Source organism: Narcine bancroftii, chromosome 3 (assembly GCF_036971445.1).
Source record: "Narcine bancroftii isolate sNarBan1 chromosome 3, sNarBan1.hap1, whole genome shotgun sequence".
In the NCBI taxonomy this organism is placed as follows: Eukaryota; Metazoa; Chordata; class Chondrichthyes; order Torpediniformes; family Narcinidae; genus Narcine; species Narcine bancroftii.
The window spans coordinates 47,592,665-47,614,390 of NC_091471.1; the positions used below are offsets into that span (position 1 = coordinate 47,592,665).

Below are 21,726 nucleotides of genomic sequence, written 5' to 3' on the forward strand. Positions count from 1 at the left end.
CCAGTGGGCTGATCTCGCCTCCAACCGCGCATCTTGGCGCCTCACAGTTCGGCGGGCAGCAACCTCCTTTGAAGAAGACCGCAGAGCCCACCTCACTGACAAAAGACAAAGGAGGAAAAACCCAACACCCAACCCCAACCCACCAATTTTCCCCTGCAACCGCTGCAACCGGGCCTGCCTGTCCCGCATCAGACTTGTCAGTCACCAGTGAGCCTGCAGCAGACGTGGACATTTACCCCCTCCATAAATCTTTGTCCGCAAAGCCAAGCCATAGAAAAGAAAGAAAATGGGAAATTGAGTATGAGCTATCTTGTTATTTCAACTTAAAAAAAAAATTGCTGAAAATTCAAAACGTCAGTATGGTTTGGGGTTGGAAACAGAGCGACCACCTCAATCCAGTACGATTTGGCTGGATTGCGTTCAGAATGACTCATTTCTGAGCTCACATGATCATCCGGGAGGAAGTGAACGACCCAGTCTGTTAAAGAAACTGATGCACAGAGTTGTCTTTCATTTTAGATGAGGGACTTAAATTGGCAGAACATCTGCGTCCTATCATTCGAGCTGACAAATATACAGGTACCAGACGGACGGTAATCCTTATTTTCAAATTTCTGGATAACAAAATTACCCATTTAATTAGCTCCTTTGCTATATATTGTATTACAACATTCTTTTGAACGCTATCAGACTATTCTAATTGAATGTCACATTGACATCTTTGTAACCCGTTCACAGGTTAAATTCAATAGGACCCTGTACATCGACCCGGGTGACGGAACCGAGCATTAAAGCTAAAAGGCAAAGACGTGCATTCATTTTTCACGTTTGTTTTTGGGAATCTTCGACTTCATTCCAGACTCGTGTCTAGAATGAGAACTGGGGGTGGAGGTGGGTGTTCATGCAAGATAAGGTGATTAAAATAGCCGTTCCCTGCCAGGGACCGAAATCTATTGTCTGAACCCATTTCCCCCCCATTTAAATAAGGAGTTCACTTTGAATTCAATGGTGAACAGTTTGATTGAACATTTTCAAACTGAGGTCAAATGAAAACCTCCAAGTTTCTTTTCTGCACGGAAACAATGGAAATGTATCTTTCTTTCACTCCGAAAGATGGAAACACCATCTGCAACACCAACTCTGGAACTTCGAGACAACCGAACTTGGTGATCCTTGTCAGACCGCCAGCCCCGCCTTCTTTTGGCGACTGGCGGGCCAATGAGTTGCCGACTCTCACGATTGATTGGGCACCTGGAGACGTCAATCAAACACTGAGCTCGGTTGCGGGACGGGAGGTGCGGATGTAACAATGTTTCGAACGCGCATGCCCTAAGTTTCTGTGGCCGGGATTTGGAGGCAACGAACGACGTTGAAAAGACATATTAATGGTTGATTCTATTCCGTCACGTTATTTGGCGTTTGATCCGCCCCACGACTCTGTTGCCGTTGTTTTTGCAGGGTGGGACGGAAAGGATTACGTGGCTGGGGGGCTTTATTTTTGCTGGGCAGGTTTTTGTTCCGTGGAGCTCGTGTGTGCGCGGCCACTTCAACCCTCCTGTCGCTTGATCCGCTTTGGTTCTATGGCGGCGCAATTGGATACAATTTATGGACTTTCCGATGAAGAAGTGAGTAAGCTGTTTGTTTCTTTTACCTTTGGTGTTTATTTCAAAACTAACAATCCTGGAGGGAAAACCAACTGCAGGGTGTGGGGCTGTCAGCCATTCACGCTCGCTCCTTTAGTGGGGTTCGACCGCTCTTATCAACTCGGAAACGTTTTAAATGTGTTGGGTGCACGGGAAGTTCATAGAACAACCGGATAGATACACTGTTGTTTGTAAATGCTGCAGACCAATGTAACTTAAAAAAAATTCTGTTTTCCTCCTTTGCCTGAGTTTCATGGGGTTTGTGCTGGATGTTAATTGTGAATTCGATGGAGGGGGTGGGGGGGGGATCTGCCTGCAACACCCATCTATTCTGGGGGGGGGGCCTGCAACACCCATCTATTCTGGGGGGGGGGCCTGCAACACCCATCTATTCTGGGGGGGGGCCTGCAACACCCATCTATTCTGGGGGGGGGCCTGCAACACCCATCTATTCTGGGGGGGGGCCTGCAACACCCATCTATTCTGGGGGGGGGCCTGCAACACCCATCTATTCTGGGGGGGGCCTGCAACACCCATCTATTCTGGGGGGGGCCTGCAACACCCATCTATTCTGGGGGGGGGGGTGGATCTGCCTGCTACACCCATCTATTCTGTGCGTTGTTAGTTAAGAGGTAGCGGGATAAAACAGAGGAGAGTTGTTGCTCCTACTTCCATCCCAGGTCTTTTCCGGGATTGCGAGGAGTTGATGGGTGCCATTCAGCGAAATGTTTTGTCTTTCCAACGTGGATGGGGTTTCGTGTTCGCCAAAATGCACCGTGTTCCCCATATTATATTGAACCAGTGTGGTTATCTTCGCGTTCTTTGTTCTATGTCCAGTGGGATTGTCACTGGTCGCTTTGGATTTGTGGGATTCTTTCCCGTGGATCCTGGAGTCTCTTCTGGTGAGAGGAAGAAATGTGCTCATTCCAGACTCTCTCGTTTGAAAGGACTTGAATTCACCCTGATTGTCCTGTTGAAGACCGTCCTTCCTTGTTGATGTGCGCTAAGAAGCGGCCAAATGAGGTGTGGGGTTTCACAGATGGACTCGACTGCCTTTTTGCGCTTGAAACGATGGATGATGGAGCCATCGAATGCAATGTATCTTAAAGGAAATTAAAAAATGATGATGGGGGCCGACTGATTCTCAGTGGAAATTCCAGCCCAGAGCTGAGGCTACTGGCGAAATGTATACGATTTGAGGGTGACTGAAGAGCGCAGTCGGCAATGTATCCATTTCTCGAGAACTGTAAGGGCGCAGGAGAGGCCTTGTTAGAAAATGCACAGGGCTTGGATACCTTGGTACCACCCCGTTACTCAATCCCTCAGTAACCAGCCTTGGTGGATCTGTGGCGAGCTATTGTTTATTGCGGTCGTTCTTGGCTGTCCTGGTTCAGATTAATTTGGGCAAATGGGATTGAAAGTGGCACAATGAAGTTTGTGTTTGTGGATAAAGTAGGAGAGGGATTGACAGTGGAATTTATATACATGGTATATAAATTAATGGTATTAATGAAACACTTGATTACTGTTTTGAATGATAAAATTGGAATAAAAGGAAGTATATCGCCGGAGATGCCTCTATTCGTAGCCATCTTGTACCTTTTTCCAAAGGAGAATGGATTTTAAAATATTTGGTTTCATAAAGGGATTAAAAATATTAAAGTTTGTTATGAATTCAGCCAAATGATGTCATTTGAACAACTAAGGAAAAAAGATGGAATAACTCAATAATACTTTTAAAATTTTCAATTGAAAAGATACTTGAGGCAAAAGTTAGGTCCAGTGATGCTGTTATCTACTTGTAGTGAGGTGGAAACTCTTAAGAAATGTACTTCTGCAGTGTACCTTCTATTACAACCAGGAACTACAAAACCTGGAGTTTAGACAGATATAGGAGCTGGATTTGAATATTACAATTGATGAGCAAAGATGGTCAGGTCTGTCAAGACTATGACAAATACTGTTAATGTAAGGTATAGATTAGTTAAATCTATTTTTTTTTACATCAGCTCTATTTGACACTGCAAAAATTATATCTGATCCAAGTTTTAGATGTAGTGAGAAGACTAGAACTTTCTTGCATCCAACTTGACAATGTCCCAAGGTAATGCCTTTTTGGGTGGACTTGGGGACTTTTTAATAACAAGTTACAGGCATTGTATTTCCACAAAGCCCAGATTTATTGCTGTCTGGGAAATATAGAAGGAACAAGACCCAAGTTGAAATGAAATTTATTAAAATGACATTAGCAGTGGCAGGGAAATACATTCCAGTGACCTGAAAGTCAGATTCACATTTGGAATGCAGAAATTCAAAGCTGTATCCCATTGGAGAAAATTACATAATTTGAAAAATAAATAGAGTATATTTTTGCAAATTTGGAGCCTGTATATGCAAATTTTGGGTATAAATATTGGGTATAAATATGTAGTGGTGTTCTTCCAGCCTCTCGAGACCTTCTTCCCTAAACCTTGCTGGAGTCCTGTGTGTTCGAATGTAATTTTCCCCTGACCAATCCATGGAGCTATTTTTCTTTTTTCCTTTTCTTTACTCTTGTATATCCTTGTATCTCTGTCTCTACATCTAATTATGGGGGTGGGGGATTTAGGGAAGGAAGGTATGGGAGAAAAGGGGTTATAACCATGTAGTGATTTAAATTCTCTTAAATTTGAATTCTTATTGTTTTATATTGTTTATTAATTAAATGTATGGAAAACAAATTAAATAAAATATTCAATGTGTGTTATATTATCTAAGGAAGTACAGATCTGAATTGTGTTTTGCATCATGAAGACAGTACATGTCATGTGCCTTTCTCAAGCCAACTGAATTTCTCTTTGAAGTGTATTTGCTTTAATTCAGGAGAAACCTTTTGATTTTTCTTTTTGACAAAATTGGAGCTCTCTCATTTAACGAATGAAGGATAATCAATACTACATTATTTTTCTGCATTTAATTACAAATTAATATGAATGAAACCATATGAATTAATCCATTCATTTACCCATAATTTTCCGTAACTCTGATCAATTGGACAGTTTTAGACTTTAAAGATTAACTTGTACATCCAACCTTTCCTCTTGGTGGACAGACAAAAGTTGAACTTGCATGCTTTTGTTTCCTAATATGAAATGTTGCAGGGAGAGATAAATGTGTTTGAACACCACATTGCATACATACAATCTCCTCCAGGCAAGATGAACATGTTCAACTTGTTAAATGTCTGGACTTCTGAATATATTGCGGAAAAAATGCTGATAACATGACTAACATTTTCATATTGCGGGGAAGGGTGATGTTGCAAGGGGCTCTGGTCATGTCATTGTTAAAATGGAAAATGTGGCCAATTCATTGAATTGGCAATTAAACAGTTAACTCTGAAGATTATTTTGGATAAATACATTCACTTAGCTTGCAAAAAATAATGCTGGAAATACTCGGCAGGGATCTGATGGGATGTCATTATCACAAGAGAGTAATTGGATGCTCTGTGACAAACGCTTCCTATTATTTTTGGTTTCCAAAACCTTCAACATTTAGCTTGTATTTCCATCTGGAAACTCCTTGCTAATGCCATTTTATAATTAAAAAGGTCTTTTGTGTTCTTATCACTTTCCTGCAGTTTAATAGTCATGTTCTAGATATACCTTGTCTGTATTGTACATGATTGAGCCACTTCCCCCTCCCCCCCAGGCAAAAAGGCCATCAGAAGATGCCTTGATTCAGTTTCCCAGCTTCTAGTATTAATGTTGCAGTGCTTTGCCATGAGGCCAAATTTTTTGAGTATGATTTAAAAAAAAAAAAAAATTTTTTTTTTTTTGGTTAATTCATAGCATAGATAATAGTGATGTAGTCAGTTTTGATTTTATTTTGTCAATCACAACCAGTAAATATGTTTGAGATCTTTGCTGCATTGTTTTGGAGCTGTGGGTTGTTCCACTGTATCTTGTTTGGTTTGGCTCAATTTCACTGATTGGGTTGTTTATCTTTGTGACATCTTTTATGCCAGCAAACGATAAGATTTATGGGAAAGCTGAATGGCTAATTTTTAAAATGCTTGCATTATTAAGTTGTAGATGAATAGTATTGGGTAAACCTTGTTGGTTTCTTGGAGGTGGACCCAGATTCGGGAATCTGAAGACAAACAGAATCTGCTGGATGAACTCAGCGGGTCAAGCAACATCAGGGGAGAAAAAGAATGGTTGTCGTTTCAAGCCAAAACTCTTCATGAGGACAGGAGTTGGAAAATAAGTGATGTAAATAGGACAAGATGGGAAAGGTGTGACAGAAATCACATGGGATGAATGAATCAGGTGGGGGAGGGGCGAATAACATGACAAGCAAAAGATTAAAGATTAGCAGATGCTGGACAAAGTGAGAGAGGGGCAAGAAAAAAAAAGCTGACAGAGAATGGAACATGAGTGACACAGAGAAGACAAAAGGTTGTTACCACAGAAAGGTGAGAGTGGTGGTAAAAAAAAGAGACCATATGGAACTGAGGATGGTAGGGTGTGGATGGAGAGAGAGAAAATATCTAGTGGGGAGATGGGGATGGGATAGGACCAAAAAAGAAGGGTGATGAGAAGGGGTGGGGGGTGATGAGAAGGGGAACAAAAAATCTCTTCTAATCCCACACTTGGTTTCACCCCTCACTAATGTTGAGCAGCCTGTCCTCAGCGGAGGCCTTACCTTTGTCTCATGTGTGCTTCTCAATGGGTTTCAGGCATGCCATGACGTTGAGCTCTTTTTCAGCTGCGTCCACTCCTCATTCTTTGCTAAAGAGTCCCCCCCCCCCCCCCCCAATAATGACCCTTATCCACCATGTCTTTTGCCTCTCGATGTTTCCATTTCTATTTGCTGATGTGACATCAACCTAGGAAAAACCACATCAACTTCTCCACTCCCTTTCCCCATTCTAATCTTGTCCCCCTCTCAAAGCACAGCATTCAACTCTACATAAGCTCCAATCTTGTCAATCAACCTGGAAACCTCTACCTTGTAGAGACTAGATGCCAACTCTTGGATACCTTGTACCTATCTCTGGTCTTGCTGATGTTGAGTACAAAATTGTTACACTAGTTTCTTGATCTCTGTCCCATGTCCTGATTTCTTTGCCTGTTATTTGGCCAACAACATTTATGATCCCTGAAGTCTAGCTTTCCAGCATTGATGCAGCAGCTTCAGAACACTTTGAAGTTGGATCTTAAATTAAAAAAAAAATTAAAATTTGGATATAAAGCTCAGTAACATGAGCCTATGCCACCCAATTATATCCATTGACTCAATTACATCCATTGACCTACTCCCCTGGTATGTTTTTTTTAATCAGTGGGAAAAAACCAGAGCACCCAGAGGAAACCCACGCAGACATGGGGAGAATATACAAACTCCTTACAGACAGCACTGAATTCGAACTCCAGTCACTGGCACTGTAATGGTGTTGAACTCACCGCTATGTTAACCATGCTATGCTCTACGTCCTTGCTTGCTTGTCATTACTTATCCTTTGAAGAAGCATTTGTCTATTGATTCCTGGTCATACTTCGATAATACTCTTGTAAAGCAAAGTGGGACTTATTTGTCACAAGGCGGTATGGTTAGTGTAATGTTTAGCACACTATTCCAGCAGTAGTGACACTGGTTTGAATGTGGTCAGTTCGTACATTCTCCCTGCGCCTGTGTGGGTTTCCTCCCACATTCCAAGTCATGCAGGGTTAGGAAGTTAATTGGATATGTTTGAGCGGCATGGACTCATGCTGGAAAGGCTGATTTCTGTGCTGTTTTCTAATTTTTACAAAAAAAAAATATTTTTTTAAAGTAACTGGTTGATTTTTTTCTCAGTTGTACAAAACATTGAAGTTGAAAAATAGGAGCAGGGTTGGGTCATTTGGCCTTTTGTCTGCTGGCATTATTTCTGCACATTGTGGCTGATCTTTTACCTCCATATCATTTTCTTGCATTAACCTTAGATTTATTTATAAATAGAAATGACCAGATTTCTGCATTTGAAGAACACCGTGCCTGAGCTTCCATAATTCTCAACATAGGCACCTCACAGCATTAGAATGATAATGTCAACACCGTTCTGCAAAAATCCTCCACCTTAACTGGAAGGTTAAGCTTCCAGACAGAAGCAAATACCAAAGCCATGATTACTCACTCAATTCTCTCAGGCAAATTACTTTAAATGGATTCCCAAAACAGATACTCTGAGCCCTGTCATAGGAAGAAGTTATCAGGCAGATGATCAAGAATAATTAATGGATCATCTCCAAGCATCCTTGAGGAAAATAATAACATCTTTTGGGAATCCTCGGCTTAGCATGCCAAGGAAAGGAGCATTCAAATCTCCATTCTCTGCATCAGAAATGCACCAATGTCTTGCATAAATTTCGGAAGGAGCTGGCCATCTCACAAATGACCTGTTTTTATCAGAAGCCCCCACCTATCCAACAATGAGTTTGAGGTCAGCCAGAGTGGAAACGAGCAATCCTTGATCGCAAGTGGTAGCCAAAGAAAAGCAGTAGCTCGAGTGGATTTCCTCCACTGTTTGCAATCAGAACATAAAGGAATTTTCCCATTTTTGTCATGTCCAAGGCAATGATGCTGCTGTACTGGCAAAGCTTGCTTGAGCCATGGTTCTTTCCGAAGTATAGGTCAAATTGGGCCATTGCTTCATTGAGCACCTTTGCTCAGTTGTCTGCAACAACCGGGGTCTCCCATTGACCAGCTATTTTAATTCCATAATGGTGTTTCCATTCCCACACCAGTGTAACTATCCATGGTCTATTGTACTGCAAGGTTGAGGCCACCCCTCTTTCCATTCCTCCTAACAGAGCACCTTCTGAAGCATTTTTCCTCTGGTTTCATAGCTTAAGATTTTTCCATTTCTTCTCCCTCCTACCTGAATTCACCTCACTACCTCCCCCCTTGCCTTGATTTAGGCATCTGCCCATTTCGGCTATTGCCGATGAAGGGTTTTGGCCCAGAGCATTGAATATCTTTTAGTCTTACCAGGATACTTTCTGACCTGCTGAGTTCCTCCAGCATTTTGGGTGTTTCTCCAGTTTTCTGGGATCTGCAGTCTCTCTTGTTTAATACTCAGTGCATCTGGCTAGAACTAGATATTAACATTTTGCTATTCTTTTCAATTATATCTGGGGTGGCACCATTATTAAGTTGTGATTGATCATGAAGCCTCTTTCCCCTGTTTTACAGGAGGTTTGTCAACCAGGTTAGATCACACAGATTGGGAATAATGTACTAATGTGCATTGAGTACTAGTCATTGTAGAAAGCAAAGAGTGGAATAACCAGATTTCCTTTGAGTTTCTAGGGAGTGGCTAGTGAGGTACCATTGGGATCTATGGCACATCTCAGTGGGGTTGAGACCAGGGAGAGAATGTGAAGAGGTTTCAAAGAAAGAAAGATAAGCTGATAGTTGGCAAGAGAACGGTAGATGTAATGTGAAGTTATCACCTTTTGCACACTAAACAGAGAAGCAGAATATTTTAAGTGGTGAGAGGTAATATTTAATGTTACTCACGTATCCTTGAGTCATTTAAAATCAAATGAAGAATGAATTTAAAAAAAAAAACAGGAGCAGGCCCTTCTGAGCCTACCTACCCTGTTATTTAAAATGGATCATGGGTGATCACCCAGGTTTTCATCTTTTGTTCTATGCCTCTTTCCCTCGAATCCTGCATTCTCTGAGCTTTCAAAAAGATTCTGTTTGAGGAACCACAATAAATTGGCCTCCACAATGCTTCTGAGGCAGAGGCTTCCAGAGATTCTGCACCCTTTGCGTGAAGAATTTTCTCTGCTCTCTTGTCTTAAATTACTTTAACTGTATCCCTTTGTTCAGGGTCCTCCCACTAGGGAAATTACCTTGATAGCTGTCGTGCCCCTTAAGGATCTTGTTTTGATAAGATCACCCATCATTTTATCCAAAACACCAAAGAATATAGTGCTAATTTCTTTATCTGCACATAAGGCAGCCCTATTTCAGGAATTAGCCTGATGAATCTTTTTGGATTTCCTCTACTACTGGTAATTCCTTCAAGGGGTCCAAAATTGTCTACAACGCTGGAGAAGAGCTGGAGAATCTCCGCATCCACAGATAGCAAAAAATATTTGGGGCCAGAACCCTTCTTTAGGAGCATGGCAAGTCAGGCAGATGCAAAAATAAAAATGTAAGGAGGGTGTAATAGGAGGGTATGGGGGTGGGGGGGGGGGGGAGGTAGGGGAAGAAAAGAAAGAAGCTGAAAAGTATTTGGGGCAGAGGGCCAAGAAAGATAGTTCTCTGATAGAAGGAAGGGTCTGGGAGCTGGAGGGGTGACATGGGGAAGATCTGAAAGAAAAGGGACTGGTTGCTGGGGGAGGGGGAGACATGGAGATGAGGGAAAGAGACACTAGGGCAGTGAGTTGATGGAAATTGGAGGAGCCAATATGCATGTTGGAGGCTGCCAAAATGGAATACAAGGTGGTGTTCCTCCATCTTGAAGGTGGCTCAATTTGAGAATATACGAGGTTATGGATAGACATGTCAGTGTGGCACTGGGGTGTGGAATTAAAGTGGTTGGCTATTGGGTTAAGGTTAGGGTTGTAACAGACAGTGAAGGTGATCAAGAAGTGATTTCCAAATCCGCGTCCAGTCTCCCCGATGTTGAGGAGGTTGCACTGGGGAGCACTGAATGCTGAAAATGACCCCTATGAATTCACAGGTGAAGTGTTGCTTCATTTGGAAAGACTGTTTGGGAGGAGTGCAAGTCCAAGTGCAGCACTTTTTGTGATCATGGGGAAGGCACCAGGGGAGTGATTGGTGGGAAGGGACAAGGGATGAAGGAGTTGCAGATGAAGCATTCCCTGGTGGAATTCATGTACGTGATGGAGAATGTATTGGAGACTGATGGGCAGTAGGTGAGGCCTTGCTAATACTTGCCTTTCAAGCACTAACATTTTTCTCCACAAAGTGGAGGCCCTCTCCATAACACACCTTCTGATATATCCTGCTTCTGCCTTTTCTGATTTTTTTTTTTCCCTCTTAAAGAAGGCCTTGGGGCTGAAATGTTAGCAATATATATCATTGTCTCCTTTACATGCTGAATAAACCAGCTGAGTGCCTTCAGCATTTTGGTGTTGTTACTACAATCACAGCATCTGCAGCCCTAACGTGTTGCTAACATTTTATTACCAATGTGACAATACTTCCCGATAAGGCCCACACGCCTTGAAACAGGCCCTTCGGTCCAATTCGTCCATGTCTACCAAGTTGATGTCTTTTTTGTGTGGGCCTTGGAACAGGTCCTTTGGTCCAATTCGTCCATGTCTACCAAGTTGATGTCTTTTTGGTGTTGGCCTTGGAACAGGTCCTTCGGTCCAATTCGTCCATGTCTACCAAGTTGATGTTTTTTTGGTGTGGGCCTTGGAACAGGTCCTTCAGTCCAATTCGTCCATGTCTACCAAGTTGATGTTTTTTTGGTGTTGGCCTTGGAACAGGTCCTTCGGTCCAATTCGTCCATGTCTACCAAGTTGATGTCTTTTTGGTGTTGGCCTTGGAACAGGTCCTTTGGTCTAATTCGTCCATGTCTACCAAGTTGATGTCTTTTTGGTGTGGGCCTTGGAACAGGTCCTTCGGTCCAATTCGTCCATGTCTACCAAGTTGATGTATTTTTGGTGTAGGCCTTGGAACAGGTCCTTCGGTCCAATTCGTCCATGTCTACCAAGTTGATGTCGTTTTGGTGTGGGCCTTGGAACAGGTCCTTTGGTCCAATTCGTCCATGTCTACCAAGTTGATGTTTTTTTTGGTTACTCCCTTTTGCCATGTGAACATCTGGAAATAAATGTCGACCCTTTGAGTCGTGACTTTATTTCTGAAATCCAACCCTTTTGTATTTGTGGTCAGCACGCCATTTGACAAATCAGTCATTGCTGGAAATGTGAAACAAAAAATGTTGTGGTGAATACTTGGTCAGAAAGTAGCCATGGAAAGAGAACCAGTCAATGTCTCAGACTGAGACCTGAAGCCTTGACTGTTTATTTCCACAGATTCAGCCTGTCTTGCTGAATTCCAGCCTTTTTAGTCTTTTTTTTTTTCTTGCACTTAATTTGTCTCCAAATCACTTGATGCATCTGCCTGCTACTTTTTTGCCACTTGCACACAAGAACTGACCCACGCTCATCCGCAATCTTTTTGCGTCACAACTGCAGTATTTAATGGTTCTTTGAAGGTTACAATGTACACATTTCTTTAGCTTGTGGGATGTGAAGATTGTGGTGTGGTGAGCATTTTCCATCTCTCATTGCCCCCTGAACTGAGTTACTTGCTCCACCATTTCATAGTCAGTGAAGAAAGAATCAAGCACTTAAATAGGTTTGGAGTCTGATGTAGCCATGACCTGCTAAGGATGTCAGATTTCTTGTGCTGAAGAAATTTAGTGAACTCCAAAGGAAACAAAATGGATTAATTGCATACTCAATTTTTGTTTAAAATTGTTTGAACTTGAAGCCCCTATTGTCATTGTAGTTTGTCTCTCCAGAATAGCAGTGCTGGTTTTTCAACATGGCTGAGTAACAACACAACCTTGCACTCGATGTGAGCAAAACCAAGGAGATGGTTGTGAACTTCAGGAGGCCTATTTGGAGAATAAAAATCAGTCCTCATTGTGAGGTCAGCAGTGGAGATGGTTAAGAACTTCAAATTCCTGGGTGTCAACATTTTGGAGGATCTGCCCTGGAGCCTCCATGTTGATGCAAACATGAAGCAGGTTTGTAAGGAGTTGGTGAAGTGATTCAGTATGTCACCAAAGACTCTTGAAAACTTGTACAGATGTACTGTGAAGAGCATTTTTGGTGGCTGCATCACTGCCTGGGACAGAGGTGCTAACACTCAGGCCAGGAAAAAGCTCCAGAGCGAATTCATCCTGCGCGACTTTACAGACACCAGTCTTCATTCCATCAAGGACATCTGCAAGAGATGGTGTCTTAAGAAAGTAGCCTCTATTCTCAAGGATCCCCACCACCTAGGCCATGCCCTTCTTCACTCTGCTACCATCTGGGAGAAAGATACAGGAGTCTGTTTCTTCCCCCCCCCCCCCCCCCCCCCCACCCACCATCAGATTTCTGAATGAACAAAACCAGACATTACCTCACTTTTTTCTTGCACTTCTTTTATTTAATTTGAAATGTGGTTTATAGAAATGTTTACACATTTCAATACAACATATTCTGATTCTAAAGTAGCCTCTGTTTCCATCCCCAAACTGGAATGGCCATATTTTTCCTCCAGATTAAGTTGGAGTTGCACAAAATAGAATCTGGTTCCTCTGCTCATTGAGTCAGTTGCACTGACCTCTCATTGAGACTTTAAAAAAAAATCCATGCAACAATTGCTGAATTGCACCCACACACCAGGGGTAATTTGCAGTGACTGATTAACCTACTACCTTGCATGCCTTGGGAATATTGGAGGAAACGAGAGCATATTCAGTGGCCACTATGAAGCCACAGGGAAAATATGTGGACGCCAAATAGAACCAGAATTCGATGTTGATCCCAGGTTGTTGGGAGTTGTAAGACAGCACGACTGGCTGCAGCACTGAACAGCCACAGATGACTCACAGCAAAGAATGTAAGATGCTTTTATTCAGTGCAAACACACAGGAGAAATTGGGTGAAGAATTTCTTCCAAAATTAAATCCTGGAAATTTTACACTTCTAAGATAAAAGGGCAATTCATGATAGGTGATTGATTGTCCATCAAATGTGAACAAGTCCATATTTGGTATTCCTCTTTCACGGGTGGTCAACCTTTTAACTTTTAATTTAGACATCGTGCAGTAACAGGCCATTTTGGCCATGCTGCACAATTAACCTCCAGCCCTGGTACGTACTCATGGCTGAACTGGCCCATTACCTTGTATATCTAAATTAAAAATGAAAAGGTTGGCCATTCTGGAACCCCCAAGATAAGTGCACGAGTTGCAGACCACAGGGTTTATTCATGTCTATCTTTCTGTCTCTCTTTTCACATTGCTATTGTGTAGTATTTTTTAAATAAACTTCCTCTCAAGGAGTTGATTGGAATCCAACCAACATTGCCCTTTGTCACAGCTGTCTTGTGGTGGTCCAGTGTTTTCTAGTACAATTGCCAACTCACTCTAAAATGGCACATGAGCTTGACCCATTTGCTTTGCCACTGTTGAACAAATATCTCCATCTATGTAGATTGCCATGTCACTTTTCAAATCACTGATCACAAGTGCTCCCACAGTGACTGTAAAACTTGCTGATCCTTGTCACTTCAAAGGGGGCCTTGATACTCCCTGGAAGTTGAATTTGGAAGTTCAGTAGAAGACCAAATATCTGGACTGCTTGGGATTGAGTCAGTCCAAATTCTCGGGCAGTACGTTGAAAATTCAGATTAAATGAATAAAAAAAAATAAGAGAATAACAGGTAATTTTTAACATTTCATTCATTTGTCAAAGCGACCAGTTTAAAAGAAAAAAAAATGCTGTTGTGCATCTGTGGCATTTGCGCATGCATGAACACACACAAAAGTTTGCTTAATTTTAAAAGCTTGAGAATTTTCAAAGTCCACATTCTCAGGTGCTATCCAGATGTTTGGACTTGTACTGTTTATTTGGAAGTAGGTTTTTGCTTAAATCAGCCTTCAAATGATTTATTTACTCTATACTCTCTGATTATAACTCATTAATTCCAAATAAATAATCGATAATTATGAATTTTCCAGACCGTTTACAAGACCTACTGGGTTTAATTATGCTGCTGAGGGAAAGAAGTTTGTCTTGCCTTTAGACTCTGACTTCAGACTTCTCTATGCAGCTGAGTTTGCTTCATGGATGATGGACAGTATGTACCAATAGACCCAGCAGTGATAAAATGGGGGTGGGGGGAAAAAACAAAGTTGCAGATTAACCTCATGGGATGTAATATAGTAAGGCTTTAGGAATACAACCTGATCCATATTCTGAAACTCTGGTAAGTTTCCAATTTCATTTTCTACTGAGACTGCTCTGTCTATCTTCAGTCTATTTTAAGCGAAATATGAGCTTCAGGCACTGGTCAATTATGACAGCTCCCAACAATGAGAGGCTGTTGCAGTAATCCTGATCAGGCCCATGGAGTACTACGGAGCTGCCTGGCTCCGTGATCAGATTAATGAACAGGCTGGGGAAGGTTGGCTTGGTTCCAGAACCTCATTAATTTGCATGTCAGTAGGCATTCATTTCATTCAAGCAATTTGATGCCATCTTCTCTCGTAGATACTTGATCTGTTTTGCAGAGATAAAACCAGCAATGGTGAAACGTTCAGGAGATCACACAGCATTTGCGAAGAGAATGTTCAGATTTTGGAATTTTGTTAGATCGCCAAAAAAGTCAAGTTGCAGAACATGGAAATGGGCACTTTGGCCACATTGACTGTGCCAACCCTCAAATAATCCCACTTACCATCATTTTTTCTGTCACTGTCTAAGCTTTGGTGATTCACATGCTTGTTCTAAAATTTTGAGTCACTGCCTCCAGCACTCTGAAACGATTTTTTCAGGATGACGTTTAGGATGATTTGCTTTACCAATCTCTGCTTTTCAGACTTGCAATCCTTCAAGCCATCTTATAAATACAGGTATGTCATTTTTTTTTATCTGAAATTCTGAAAACTGAACATTTTTTCCATGGATGTCGTCTGCACACCAAAACTCGCGTTTGGCGCCAAACATGACTTGACACGACCTACGTTCAACTTGCGCTTGAATAGTCCATGTTGGTAATTAGTAGAACCCGAGGGAATCCTACTTTATAGGTTCTAGCAGAAAAATAGACTCTAGCGCCACTGACTCGTCATACTTGGCCTACCATCCGGATGCTGCCCCGTCGAGCGCCGCTGCAATACCGCCCTGTTGAATGCCCAAATTGGAAGCTCAGATAGGCGGTAGGTTGGGTGAGGATCTGTGGTCGGGAGTTCAGATGGGCAGGCAGCTGGGATGTTGGGGGTACAGATGGGTGGGTGTCCATGGTGAGGATTTGCAGCTGGGAGCTCAGATGGGTGGGCTGCCAGAGCATCAGGAGGCCCTCTGAAGGGGTGCCATGACCTCCAATAGGCAGGTGACCAGGCCAATGGGAGTTAAGGTTGGCAGACGGCTGGAGTGAGGGTCCACTGCTGGGGCTTTGGGTGTTCGGATGGCCTCCGCACCCTCCCATCCAGTGCCCCTTCTAGTTCGAGTGTGTCTTTGTTTTGCGCAAATCTGAAATCAGTGCATTTACTTAATGTACTGTCATTTATATTAGCTGAAAAATTCTGAATTCCAAAAAGTGTCTGGTCCCAAAGATTTTGGATAAAAGATTCTGTACCTGTATAACCATCTTTAAATTTTATTCAATTTATTAGTTTCCCAAAAGCCACCACGCATTCCTTGTTTTCTTCGAGTCTGTGCATTTGGAAATTGATTTTATTTGTTCAGAGTGTTCAGGTTCTTTAGTGGAGATTCCTTCCTCCAACACTCTGTATCTTCAAGTAGGTCTGCAAAATTTCACTTGCTCTTTGGTCCTTTTCTTTCCCCTTGAGCAAAATGCTTTGGAGCATTTTCCTCCTTTAAAGTCACAGTGTGTTGCTAATTTTATTTGCTTTGGCGATAGTGCGCCATCAATTGGATCTTAAATGTAATTGGTTATGAATAATATTGACTGAAGGCATATAGATTTGTTTCTTGTTGGAGACTTGTCAGTTAGTCATAAGTTACAACATTAAACCAGTGTACAAATATTAGAATGGCTCATTCTAATGATCAAATCGGGTGATTTTTGCCATTTAATTGCCAAAATGGTGTTGGTATGACCCTACGACTGAAGCATAATGGAGGCAAAGCTTTCCCTCTGACAGAGTTGGCACCAGTGAACGTCCTTTTTGTTTGTTTGTTTCAGCTGCTTTATATTTGGTTTGGGTATCAGTGGTTTGTCAGCACCGTTTAAGAAACATAGTACCAGTTTGGATCTATGTCACCTTCCATTCTGATTAATGATCGTCTTTGGAAGAATAATGGACTGATATATAATTGCTCAGTAAAATAAACCAAGATAATTTCATGTTTAAAGAAATACTGAAGGCACAGACAGTGGAATCTTGAGCCGACAAAGAATTGCTGGTGAGACTCGGCACATCAGACAGGATCCATGGATGCAGTCTGACCTGCTGAATACCTCAAGCAGTTCTCTGCGCATTTCTATTTTACTTCATCCGTGACAAATGGTATGTAGATGTGGGGGGGTAAAAATATTGAAAATTGTTTCACAAAGACTTCAAAAGAAACATGCTTTGGGTTCACTAAGTTTTCAACATTCGATTAATACTGCATAGAAGCAGGCTCTTCTGCTCACCATGCATGTGTGGGTCGTCATGTACCTATCTAATATTAATCCTACTTTCCAGCACTTAATCCACCATAGGATGATATTCCATGTGGTCATCTAAAGTTCATTTTTAAAAAATCATCTGACAGTGCACATTACAACCAGGAGAAAGTGACTCTCCAGAGCGCGCACACAAAATGCAGTATATAATAGTCAGAATGTAATACATAAAATAAATATCTAGATATTTTGGAATAATTTATTAGGTTACTTAAGACTGTACTTGAGTGAGTGACAGAGGCAAGTGCTCTCGTCGGGAGTTCCAGGCTTTGGTCGCTCTAGTTTGAAGGAAATCTTCCTTCAGATTCAAAGAAATGTTCCATCCCTTTCCTTCAACCTATGTGGACTTTCACTGGACACCTCTAAGTTTTGAGCCTGTTCAGTCTTCTCCAATCCAGATCAAACAAACCCAGCCTGTCCTATCTTTGTAAAAACACAATGGTGGAGAAAGTCAGCAGGTCCGTGTACTTAGCAAAGATAGATACATAACCAACGGTTCAGGCTTGAGCTCTTTATGAAATGCTGTCACAGGTTCATCTCCTCTGTATACATCCTTCCGATTATCTGGTGATTTGAATGGACTCTGTGCTCTTTGTGTTGCCCAACGAATGAATTATAGAGATGAAACGTAATCTCACTGCTTTGAGTCTATTCCCTGGCCAAAAGGCAGCACGGTTAGCATAGCAGTAGGCACCATGCTGTTACCATGGCAGTGACTGGGACTGGGGTTTGAATTCCGCGCTGTCTCACCATTCCCACCATTCAAAATGTAATGGGATTGTAAGCTAATTGGATGTTATTTGCTTGTGGGTAAAGTGTCCTGTTACTGTGCTCTGTCTAAAATGGAAAAAAAAAATGGAGGCCATTATCTCCTATGTCTTAACCACCTTATGTTGCAAACTTCAGGGATTCTTCGATATCAAAGGCCCAAAGGTTCTTATTGTCACGTAATAATACATGAAAAATAATATCTATGATACACACGAAACATGATATATTTCAACTTGTGTCTGTCATAAGGCAAACAAAGCATCGTCATGCATCCCTAACAGAAGAACGAGAAGTAAAAGAAAGTCCCTTCTGAGAGACTGTGTGCATGGATTTGTCTCCAGTGCATCTGCACCCGCAAGACTCCAGTTCACACCATCAGCAACCTGAGGGTCCAGATCCAAACCTTTGTGTTCAGGAAGCCTTCAGCTTTCAAGGCCCTTCAGGAACCCTTGCCCGCAGGACACTCTTGAATCTCTATTCTGATACTTGGTTCCTATGAACTGTCCTGTAGGTTTGTATCCTATACTTTATGGGGGTCTTCTCATCATTTCTGGTGTCCCTGGTTGGTCTTGTGTTCACTGGAGTTTGCAGCCCCTCATGGCACAGACCTCCATGGTAGCAGGATTTTAAAAAAAAACATCATCATTAGCTCAAGTGTGAGGTGTTGCATTTTGAAAGTCCATGTTAAGGTTGGACAAACAGTGTGGGGGAGGGGGCACTGAGGAGTGTGGGAGAACTGGGATCTCAAAATACAGATACATAATTCCCTAAATGTGGCGTCACATGTGAAGTATGTATCTGGACCTCCTCTGGATGCTGTGAGGACCTGCTAAGTTCATCCAGCATGTTTGTGCTTTGACTACGGGAACAGGTTAGGACTTTATTTCCTGGCACTGAGAAGAATGAGAGGATTTTTAATTGAGATATAGATGGAGTAAATGGAAGTAGGCTTTTTTTTCCCCAGGGAGGTTAGGTGAGATTCAAACCAGAGGATGTGGTTAAGGGTGAAAGGGGAGAAGTTTAGGGGGAGCATAGTGGGAATTTCTTCACAGAGTGGTGGGAGTCTGGAGCAAACTGCCAGATGAAATGGTGAATGTGGGCTCAATTTTAACAGTTAACAAAAATGTGGACGTGGATGGGAGGGATAAAGACTGCGTGCATGTCTGTTGGTCTAGCAGAATAATAGAAGGGATCAAGGGCCTGATTTTCTGCTGTGGTTCCTTTAACAGGCTCTTTTAAGCCTGTATGGAGCTGTTGGTATCGGGATTGGGTGAGAAGACACTACAGAGCAGTGGTGTGCCTCTGCTTGCCTGGGTCTGCACCAGTGGCAGCGCTGCCATTGCAGCATCTCCAGCAATGTTGCCAGTTTTTTAATGTACACGCGTAATCCTTTATTCCTTTGTACTTTCTTAGGTCTTGTAGTTCATTATGCGTGCATTTCCTAATCTTGTTAATCTTCCCAAAATAAAATGTCTCATTATTCAGGCTTGGTTTCCATCTTCCATTTATCTGGCCATTGTACCAACTTGCCAATGTAATGGAATTCTATATAGTTGGGGCGGCACGGTTAGCAAAGAAGTTAGCACGATGCTATCGTAGCACCAGCAACCCAGGTTTGAATATGGCACTCTGTAAGGAGATTGTGTGTTCTCCTCATGTCTGCATACGTTTTTCCTCGTGGTCTGGTTTCCTCTTGCCTTCAGTGAAATGTGCAGGGGTTGTATTTTGGGAGGGCCTGTTACCGTGCTGTACATTTAAAAAAAAAAGGATTAATGTGAGGATTCTAGCACTGATTCCAGCTGCATAAACCACTGATCACAGGTTTCCAATTGTGAAAATAGTCCTTGACAATTACTTCCCATTCCCAAATCAATTTGGATGCATTTTTCAAATTGCCTAGTCTCCGAAGAGCCCTAACTTTTTTGACCTGTCTCCCATAGGTTCTAACCTTTTGGAAATCTCTTCCCTGGCCAGGAAAGACATGGGATTTGGGGTGGGGGTGGGGGAAACTCTGTCCAAAGTCCAGAAATCTCTTTCATTCCATAGCTGCTTGCAATAAATCTCATCAGGGCTAAATGCTTATGAATTTGGACACTCCTGCATTATAGTTTAGGATCAGAATTTATTGTCAATGAGCATGACACAAAATTTATTGTTTGTGGCAGCATCAACAGTGCAAATATTTATAAAAGGTCCCTTACAAAAGAAATAAAAAGTGCATGAAAAAGTCAAATAAGCCAGTGTTTGTGGTTAATTGCTCATTCAAGAATCTGATGGTGGAGGGGAGAAGGTGTTGTTGTAATTTGGGTGTTCTTAAGCCTCGTGTACCCTTTTCCCGATGATAGCAGAATGAAGAGGGCATGGCCTGGGTGGTGGGTGTCCTTGCAGATAGAGGATGCTTTAAGACATCCCCTCTTGTAGATGTCCTCGATGGAGTTGTATGGGTAACTCAAATTTGCCTTGCAGAATTCACAAATCTCTATCCAAAAAATTTGCTCTCTTTGAATTTGTGTATGAGTGTAAAGGTAAATGTATCATTAAATCCTGTTTCTTGATGCATGTTCAGACGGTGTGGCCTCACGTTATGGAAAGTCATGATGGCATCTCTTCTCAAGTTATCAGTTGACTTAAAGTTAAGGAACAAGTGAGATTTTATGTTCCAAAGGTGATAGGAGTGAAAAGGTTTACTGAGGGAATTTCAGAAATGGCCGGAAGACAGGAAGGTCCCCAGAGGGAGAATGATGAACATTAGTGACGAGCTGGAGAATGCCAGATCTCAATTTGAGACTCTGGGATGAAGTCTCAAATTGGGATCTCAGATCAAAATAGGTCTTTAGGAAATTGTAGAAGCAGGGAAGAACTTTGGCATAGTAAAGGAAGATCTGAAAGCATTTGGAGATGAGTGAACTTTTTTGTTTGAGTTTGCTGTACTGGGTAATGATGGAGTTCAGCAAGTAGAATTTTGAATGACAAAGTCTATGGTTAGTTGTATTCACAAAGATCGTATTCGAGCTGTTGGGTTTGTATGAAATAAAAAGGGGAGGTTGAAGGATCGACAGAGCCATTGTCATACCCACGCTCCTTTTCGGCTCCGAATCATGGGTCCTCTACCGGCATCACCTACGGCTCCTAGAATGCTTCCATCAGCGCTGTCTCCACTCCATCCTCAACACTCTTTGGAATGACTTCATCACCAACATCGAAGTACTTGAGCTGGCAGAGTCCGCAAGCATCGAATCCATGCTGCTGAAGACCCAACTGCGCGGGGTGGGTCACGTCTCCAGAATGGAGGACCATCACTTTCCCAAGATCGTGTTATATGGCGAGCTCTCCACTGGCCACCGAGACAGAGGTGCACCAAAGAAGAGGTACAAGGACTGCTTAAAGAAATCTCTTGGTGCCTGCCACATTGACCACCGCCAGTGGGCTGATATCACCTCCAACCGTGCATCTTGGCGTCTCACAGTTCGGCGGGCAGCAACCTCCTTTGAAGAAGACCGCAGAACCCACCTCACTGACAAAAGACAAAGGAGGAAAAACCCAGCACCCAACCCCAACCAACCAATTTTCTCTTGCAACCGCTGCAACCGTGCCTGCCTGTCCCGCATCGGACTTGTCAGTCACCAACGAGCTTGCAGCAGACGTGGACATACCCCTCCATAAATCTTCGTCCACGAAGCCAAGCCAAAGAAAGAAATGAAGCAGATTTGGCTTTTACTGAGTGCAAATCACTGTACAATTATTGAAATTCAAGTCTTCATATTAGAAAGCTGATAATAACTATTGTGCCCTAACTACAAAAAAATATGCATGCATTGCAAATTGATTCTTTTGAATAAATTGCCTTGATACCTGACAGGGAAAAAAACTAGCCAGAATAGACACT

General features: G+C 42.3%; 1 protein-coding gene across 5 annotated transcripts in view; it reads left to right on the forward strand.

The window, feature by feature from the left end:
- The first annotated feature begins 493 nt into the window (after positions 1-493).
- nedd4l (NEDD4 like E3 ubiquitin protein ligase) overlaps positions 494-21,726 on the forward strand; it is a 533,566-nt gene continuing 512,333 nt past the window's right edge. For 4 of the 5 annotated variants that reach the window (XM_069924003.1, XM_069924006.1, XM_069924013.1 and 1 more), the window contains exon 1: positions 1,298-1,625. In XM_069924003.1, coding sequence (XP_069780104.1) covers positions 1,386-1,625 — 240 coding nt within the window. In that variant the 5' untranslated portion in view covers positions 1,298-1,385. Of the gene's footprint in view, positions 580-1,297; positions 1,626-21,726 lie in introns of those variants that run through there. The other variant, XM_069924007.1, reaches the window with a different exon arrangement.